At 60.6% G+C, this 8,703-nt stretch overlaps 1 protein-coding gene across 1 annotated transcript in view; it reads left to right on the forward strand.

Annotated features, from left to right (window-relative positions):
- COL5A1 (collagen type V alpha 1 chain) overlaps positions 1–8,703 on the forward strand; it is a 184,251-nt gene that overhangs the window by 168,432 nt on the left and 7,116 nt on the right. Inside the window, exons 68-69 of the mRNA XM_006165267.2 lie at positions 3,813–3,881; positions 7,294–7,527. Of these exons, the coding sequence (XP_006165329.1) occupies positions 3,813–3,881; positions 7,294–7,527 (303 nt within the window). The remainder of the gene's footprint in view (positions 1–3,812; positions 3,882–7,293; positions 7,528–8,703) is intronic.

The raw sequence follows: 8,703 nt of genomic DNA on the forward strand, positions 1-8,703 counted from the left end.
CAGGCTCAGCTGTTGCCTGTGTAGACAGCTTTGCAGAGGGCCAGGCTCAGCTGTTGCCTGTGTAGACAGCTTTGCAGCGGGCCAGGCTCAGCCGTTGCCTGTGTAGACAGCTTTGCAGAGGGCCAGGCTCAGCCGTTGCCTGTGTAGACAGCTTTACGACTGAAAGGCAAAAGTCGCTCAGTTCTGTAGCGGAGCCTGCTTGCTCTGCCAGCACGTTTACGCTGCGTAGCAGTGATGGGCGCTGTGCAGCCTGGGTGGTGGGAGGTCAAAGGGGCCTCCTCCCTGTCCCCCACCCTGTGCTGGGGCGTCAGCACTGGCTCGTAAAGCCACTTGGTTGTTCTCACTGGACACCAACCTTTGACCTGGAGCACTTCCGTGGCACATGTGAGAAAGTGACCCAAAGACATCTAGAAGATGCTGTTTGCCTGGATTCTTCCCACTGTCTTATTTTCGTGGGACTTGCCCCCAAGCGCCACCCATTATTTTGAAGTCTCACGTACAGATTTTGGAGTAGTAGCTAGATTCTGAGTCAGGGTGATTACGTGGACTGTCACCTAAATAGCAGTGGCCTCTCAGGGCCTCAGCTCTACGTGTGAACGAGTGTGTGTGGACGGGGATGTGTGTGGACAGGGTGTGTGTATGGACACGGGGTGTGTGTGGATGGGGCGTGTGTGGATGGGGGCCGTGTGTGGACAGGGGGTGTGTGTGGACGGGGTGTGTGTGTGGACAGGGGGCATGTGTGGATGGGGGGAAGCGTGTGTGGACAGGGGCCGTGTGTGGACTGGGGCCGTATGTGGACAGGGGAGTGTGCGTGGACAGGGTCATGCATGGATGGGGCATGTGTGGATGGGAGGGGCGTGGACAGGGGGTGTGCATGGATGGGGCATGTGTGGATAGGGGAGGCATGTGTGGACGGGGTGTGTGTGGACAGGGGGCGTGTGCTGTTGTCTTTCAAGCAGGCATCTGAGGCAGGAGGCGCTGTGGCCCAGGACAGGTGAGGTGCTGAGGTCTGCCTGGTCTCTAAGGATGACCGAGGAGCCAGCCTGTGTCCTTTGTACTGCGTGTGGATGTGTGTCCTGACTGTCCCTGGGTGGCTGTGGCCACACAACCCCAGTGGTTTCTGCAGGCTGGGCTCATTTGCTGTGTAGCTTCAGACCTGCCAGTGCCTGAGTCCTGGCCCAGGCTCCTGGTTGCCTCAGCACCTCAGGGGCTTCGATAGGAGGACCCAGCATTGGGCTTTCTCTGCCCGTTTGCCACCTGGCCGGGGCCCAGGATGGGACCCAGCTACACAAACACCCTTTCCTATCCTCTGTCCCTCTTGCTGCCCCCATCTACAGATGGTCTCACTGCTGAGGACCTGCAGGACAGACTCCCATGGTGCAGAGGTTTCCTGGGGGGCCAAGGCTGGTTTCTGAGTGCCCCGGCTCCTCACTCTTCCTCTCTGTGCACATGGATCAGCCATGCGTCCACTGCAGGGGCCTCAGGCTCAGGCCACGGCCACTCAGCCAAGGGCAGGGAGCATCTCCTGGTTGCACTGGGCCACAGTGCCCTTGGTGCTAGAGCGGGTTTAAAAGGGTCAGGGTGAAACCTGTGCCTGGCCACGTGGCCCATCAGGCCCAGAAGGAGCCCCCCTCACATTATCTGAGCAAGACACTGCAGCACATGTGAAATCTGGGGGGGGGATGTGGGTGAGGGTGGGCCAGGGAGCATGCCTGGCACCCCTTTGCACACTCCATCAGATGGGGGGAGGATTCAGATTTCTCTTTTCTTACTAGGAGTGACTTGGGCTGAGTCCTAAGCAGAGGGCCCATGGGTCCTGGGTCTGCCCAGGCTGAGGACAGGCTGGCCCTGTGGTGCTTTCATTCTACACCTGAAATGAAGTAGTTTCTAGGCACCTGGGGCTCCTCTGGTTCCCACTTTGGGAGCCTAGGAGTAGGTCTCCCTCCTCAAGAAAGGACTCCACTCATCTGTTTATCTATCCATCTTCCATTATCCATCCATTCGCCATCTATCCATCCATTCATCCATCCATCCATCTATCATTCATCAATTATTCATTCATGCATCCGTTCATCATCCATCCATCCATCATCCACCCATCATCCACCCATTATCCACTCATTAACCATCTATCATCTGTCATCTATCATCCATCATCTACCCATCATCCAATTACCCATCTATCATCTATCATTCATCCTTCCATCATCCACCCATCCCTCATTCATCCATCATCCATCCACCCAACTATTCATCCATCATTCATCAATTATCCATCCATGCGTTCATTCATTATCCATCCATCATCCACCCATCATCTACCATCCATCATCTATCATCCACCAATTATCCATCTATCCATCATCCATCCATCATTCATCTAATCACCCGTCCATCATCCATCCATTAATCATCCATTATCTATCCATCATCCACCAATTATCCATCTATCATCCATCATCTGTCCAACCATCATCCATCCATCCATATCCATCTATCCATCATCCACCTATTAACCATCCATCATTTTATTCATCATCTACTCATCATCCACCAATTGTCCATCCATCTACCATCCATCCATCATATATCCATCATCCATCACCTACCCATCATACATCCGTCATCCATCTATCCACTCATCATTCATCTAACTATCCATCCATCATCCATCTGTCCATCCATCATCCCTCCACCATCCATCATCTATCCAACAATCTATCCATCCGTTATTCATCATCCAGCTGGCCATCTGTCTGTCTACCCATCATCCATCCATCCACCCATCGTCCATCTACTCGTCTCTCTATTCGTCAGTTATCCACCCATTCTCCATCCATTTGTCATCCATCTGCAGCAGCGCTGAGGTCTGTCCTTTGCTGATTTGACCCCAGCCTCTATAGGAAACAACCCCAGTGGGACCTCCTCTCAGTAACAGGGTAGAGGTGGTCCCCATGTGAAAGCGTGTCGGCCTGTGCTCCAACTTCAGGAAGGCTTTGGGGGATCAGGTCTTATTCTCTTGCCAACGACAAATAGCTGGTGGTTCAGAGTCCGCAGAGAAGACCCTACCCCACACGTGCACTGCACATATGCACACCAAGTATACACTTCCATACATACACTTCACCACAAACCACACCGTAAATACACAGTGCACACACCATACCACATACCATATGCAGCACATTCCCCAGACACAACCCTCACACACAGTGGTTGAGAGGTGGCAGCAGCCAGGTGAGGGTGCAGAGGCGCCGCAGCCCGCAGCCGCGACAGGTGAGGAGTGTCCAGGACTCTGGCCCTGCAGTCATGTTGATCTTGTTATCAGGAGCACGTTCATGAGCTTACAGAGTCACTCACTCCTGCCCACCCCCAGCAGCCCTTCAGCTGGAGCTCAGTGCGAGCACCGCGTCACAGGCCCCACGTGTGCATAGAGAAAAAGCAGGCGTGCCCTGCCTCCAAAGCTCTGGAGCAGGTGCCTGGTGCCTGGATGGCACGGAGCTGTCATGGCCCTCAGTCTCTCAGGGAGGGCCAAGGGCACCTGGAAGGGTCCTCTCCTGGCTCTGTGGGGAGAGCATGGGCCACGCGGGGCCGGGGAAGGGGTGCGTGTCTCTGCAGGCAGCAGAAGTAACCCTTGCGTTTCTGTTTCTCTCCCTCTGCACCTGCCCTGCTCCGTGTGCAGGCCAGAATCACTTCTTGGCCCAAAGAGAACCCGGGCTCCTGGTTCAGTGAATTCAAGCGCGGTAAACTGGTAAGGCGCCCCCGCTTGCTGTGCGGTCGCCCTTTAAACCGGCCCGTCTCCTATCTTGCAGAGTAAAATGGCCCGCTGGCCCAAAGAGCGGCCTTCCACCTGGTATAGTCAGTACAAGCGAGGTGCCTTGGTAAGTGGCCGCCCCGGGCACTGCCTGCTTGCGGCACAGCCTGGCTCACGGCTCTGCATGGCACTGACAGCCACGGGTGCCACGCCCCCGCTCCTGCGCTGTCGACAAGTGCTCCAAGTCACCAATGGCAAGACTCAGCATAGGTGTGGAGTCTGCCTCCGGCGCCTCCTGCCGCCCCGTTTCAGCCTGGGTGCAGTGGGATGGTTACCTGCCTACTGAGGGCTCCCACAGCCCCAGCTGCCCGTGTCTGGAGGCTGGAGACCCCGGGAGCAGGAGGGCTACTCGTTCTCCTGGACCCGCCCTCTGCCCTCCGGCTGCTCAGGCTGAGGGGTATACCAGCCACCCCTGCCCACAGCGTCACTTGCATCCATGTGGCTGTCAGTCCACGCCGTAACTTCATGGGAGTAAATCTCATACGATCCACCCGTGAAGTGAGAAGCAGGTGGCAGCCCTCCAGGCCTAGACGGCGTGATTCTCTGGCCGGTGTCCAGCGAGAGCCGTTGCCTCTGATACGAGGCCTGTGCCGCCCCCACTCTGGCGAGTTCCCCAAACACTGCCCCTGGGGCTGACCAGGAGTAGATGCAAAGTTCTGAGCCCTTCTTGCTGATTAAAGGAGCGAGCTTCCGGAACCCCAGTGGGCTCCAGGTGCCTGGGGAGCCCAGACTGTCCTAGTCCACCTTTTGGGTCTAAGTGACCCCAGGCTGCATGGCCCTAGAAGGGTCCTTTGTCCTTGGCCATTGGCCCTCATCTCGGGCCCCATGGCTCTCCGCTGGCCATCCACAGCTGGCCACCGCACCCCTGCCCAGCACCAACTCTGGCCCCTCTGCTCGGTGGAGGCCGCATGTGTCCCCGCAGACTCAGCGGACGGTGGCTTTCCCCGCTCACTCTGCCAGCCGCGTCCCCTCACTTCGAGGCTCACTGGCTGGTCCTTCTCGTGCCCTTGTCACCGTCTCCAAGTCCTGCTGGCTCCTTTCGCAACACACAGCCTGGCCATGTGCTGGAGGGTTCCTTTTCTGTGTCTCACTGGGGACCCCGGCGTCCTCGTTTCTCTCCCCTCTCCTCTGCCTCGTCTGTGCTCTTTGGAACGGAGCCGCTGGACACAGAAGGACCTGAATGAAGCCCTCGGGGTTGGGGGTGGTGACCAGGGCAGAGAGGCAGGTGGGCAAGGAGCTGGGGGTCTGGGGGGCCACGCCCCGCACTAGGCCCTGCCTTCTCCCCTCCGTGACAGCTCTCAGGCTCCAACGAGATCCCCTGTGAGAAAGTCATGGAGCACACAGGTGTCACCCGAGTGGCCACCTCTGACACTCGTCCCACCTCACACAAGGTGGTGAGAGATGGAGGGTGGCGGCTGCGTGCTGGGTGTTCCCACCGCCCCATTCCAGCTCCTGAGGGGCAGCCTAAGTGGAAAAGAGGTAGACCAGGAGACCAGGGGCTCTTCGAAGAAACTGGCATTTCGCCTGGGCCGGCAGTCACGTGCTCGCCAGAGACCCCTTCCCATAGGAGGGCAGGGCTGCCCCGGAACCTGGGCCATGCACGCGGTGTCAGGTCCTTCTGTGCCGGCCACCCGTCTCCGTGGCATGTGTCCTTGTGCAGTCAGTCAGTTTCCCGCCAGGAGCGCTGATGGCCCGGACTGTGGTTGGTATTGTTTTCTTCCTCAAGGCCCCACCTAAGGATGCCGACGACTGTGGGACCCAGCGTGTTCCTCCTCCCTGGAGCAAGGAGCAGGGGCCCTGGGCCAGCCTGTCCCCACCGGGCCTGTCCTGAGGGCCCCCGGGGCCTGTGGGGCAGGGACAGTCACAGCTTCATTTCAGGGCCGAGAAACGCTGTGCCCCCTCTCGGCGTCAAGGTGTCAGGAAACTCGAGTTTGCAGACACCCAGGCTCCCTGGGAGGGGCAGGTACCCCGCGGCAGCCCCTGCACCCGGGTGAGGCTCAGCTGGAGATGCTGGGGAAGCTGCCACGATGCCTGCTGGGTGTGCTGCCGAGAGTGGGGAATGCCTGCAAGTCCCAGCCCCACAGCCCGCCACCACCGTGGCCTGGGCAGGGCGGGCTGCAGGGAGGTCGCTCCCCACGAGTGCGTCTCTGGTAGAGAGCACCTTTGTGGTGGCCCCTCTGCTGTCTGCACAGCCCTGACCCTACCTCAGGCTGCGCTTCCGCACCAGCCAAGCGCCTTGCCCTGCCCGAGGCCCTGGCGGGGCCGTTCCATCTGGGCACTGGGCAGGAGGTCTGTGCATTTACATTCTCTAGTGAGTGCCTGCCTTTGGCAGCCTCAGAGCCTATGGGGCCAGCTGGGGGGCTGCGGGCCACCCCCTGCACTGGGCCCTGCCTTCTCCCCTCTGGGACAGTTCTCAGGCTCCAAAGAGACCCAGCCCCCACCCCCAACCCCGTGAGAAAGTCAGAGCACACATTTCCAGCTGTCACCCCACGTCATGGAGGTCGGCGAGAGGTGGGGGCAGTGCGATCTGGGGAGGGGCTGTGGCCCAGGCCTAGGGGACAGGATGGCAGACTCGAGGTGCCCGCGATGCAGGCCTGCAGTGCTGGTGTCCAGGCAGTGAGGGCCGGGGCACAGAGCAGGGCTAGGCCAGCCTCCGGGATAGAGGTGGCCCCCTGGGCAGTGGCCTGGGCCGTGACAGGCCTTTCGCCGCATGTGCCAAGTTCCAGGCAGAGGATCCTGTGCAGGGGCCCAGGACCCAGCTGTAGCAGGCCCTGGAGACCTCTGACCTCTCACCCCAGGACCTTTCCCTGCTCTCTGGCCCACACCCCTGTGGGCTCCAGGCCCCCAGCCCAGTGATAGGGGTGCAGGCCTTCTGCAGGTCGGGGATGCAGGGGCAGTCTCAAGGCTGCACATGCTGAAGGACTTCTTGCCATCTGGGAGGAGGCGAAGGGGCTTGAAGATGGCCCGGGCCCGGGGTGTGGGGAGGAGGGCCTGGGGGACTGAAGGAGGAGCAGGTGCCGTGGCGCTGCAGATGGGCCTGGCCCCTGGACCACGGGCTGCACTCGCCATGCAGCAAACCCGCATCCTGCCGCACTGTGGCAGCCTGGGGAGTCGGCATGGGCCCTCGCCGAACTCAAAGTCCGACGGGAAAGCGGATGCTCAGCCCCCAAGGCCAGGGAGGCCCACTGAGGCTCAGGGGCAAGAATATCAAGGCCAGGCATGCTTCCTGGAGGAGGCAGCACCTGAGCTAAACCCTGCAAGATAGGCAGGGACCACTGGGCCAAGAGTGGGTGGGCCTGTAAACTCCTGCAGGAAGGAGGTGTGACTCACTCTCCCACAAACCCCGGAGCTGCTCCAAGAGCTGGGGAGCCCCGTGCTTCTGGGCTGCTCCTCAGAGGAGGCAGCCGGGGTGGGGTCTGGGCTCTGTGGGCGCTGTTTTCCAGAGCTCTGCCCCACTGAGCCCGCCTCCCTTCTGCCAGCTCTCCTACGTGGACTCTGAGGGCAACCCCGTGGGCGTGGTGCAGATGACCTTCCTGCGGCTGCTGAGTGCGTCCGCCCACCAGAACGTCACCTACAACTGCTACCAGTCGGTGGCCTGGCAGGACGCCACCACGGGCAGCTACGACAAGGCCATCCGCTTCCTGGGCTCCAACGACGAGGAGATGTCCTACGACAACAGTCCCTACATCCGCGCCCTGGTGGACGGCTGCGCCGTGAGTGTCGCGGGGCCTCGTGGCCTCGTCCTTCCAGACCACACACTGCCGGGGCGCCACTGCGTGCCAGGCTACTGTGGTTGGGGTGCGGTGAGGTGGGCTCGTCTCTGCTCCGTCGGCCAGCCTCAGGGGTGCGCTGACTCGGGGTGTGGCCTGCTCAGACGGGCTCAGTTCAGAAGTCCAGATCTCCCTGCTCACAGGCCGGCCTTTTCTGGGTTTGGGCCCAAGAACATGGCTGCCCCAGGAACCACCCTGCAGACCCTAGAGTGAGGACAGCAGCCTCTGGGTGGCCCTCAGCTGTCCGGGCGCTGGCCCTGGACCCCTCCTGTCCTCACATGCCCATGCCTCTACCCTGATTGAGCTAGGCTCCTGAGCCTGCAGAGCCTCCTCCAGGGCTGCCCCAGAACCAGCACAGGTCGGGTGTGCCCTTGTGTCCTGGGGGGCACGGAAACAGCTGTGTGCCGGGCCTGGGCCTGCTGGGGTCCTCAGACGTGTCACTCACGTGGCTCAGAGGCTGGAGGTGAGATTGCCAAGCACTGAAGGCCTTCCTGTCTCCCCGCATCAGGCCCTGTCTCCTGCACTTGTTCTTAAGAGGCTCTGCCCAGAGCCCAGCTCCCTGAGGAGAGGCTACAATAGACGCCACCCCTGCCCTCCCTGCTCATGCAGTGCCAAGCTCAGCCCGGCCCCAGGCCTCCCTCCCAGCCCATACCCACAGAGAGGGTGCCGTCCAGCCTAGCTCCGTCAAACAGGGCCCCACCCATGCATTTCTGGGTTGAGTCAGTCATGTGGGGTCCCTCCCGGTTCTTCCTGGCTGCCAGCCTCCACCCACTGCCTGGGGCAGCTGGAGAAATCACAGCTGGCCACACATGCCCAGAGGCCTGGGCGCATCGTCCCCACTGTGAGCCTGCTCTGGGCACCTTGGCTCTCCCTGCAGGTAACTGCCCTTCATGGCAGCCAGATAGTGAGACGTGCTTGGATTCGGGGTTCCCCCTCCTCTTCCCCCACTGTGGGGCTGGTGCTGTGTGGACCAGCCAGAGCATTGTGGGTGGTTCAGCAAAGCAGAGAAAGCAAGGTGGTGCCTCCTACAAGGGCAGGCCTGCCGCATGGCCGCTGAGAGCGGGACTCAGCACTGCCCAGACCCGGTTCCAGTCCCGCCTCCCGTGCTGAGCCCCTGAA

Source organism: Tupaia chinensis, unplaced genomic scaffold (genome assembly GCF_000334495.1).
Source record: "Tupaia chinensis unplaced genomic scaffold, TupChi_1.0 Scaffold143845_1, whole genome shotgun sequence".
NCBI classification, from domain to species: Eukaryota; Metazoa; Chordata; class Mammalia; order Scandentia; family Tupaiidae; genus Tupaia; species Tupaia belangeri.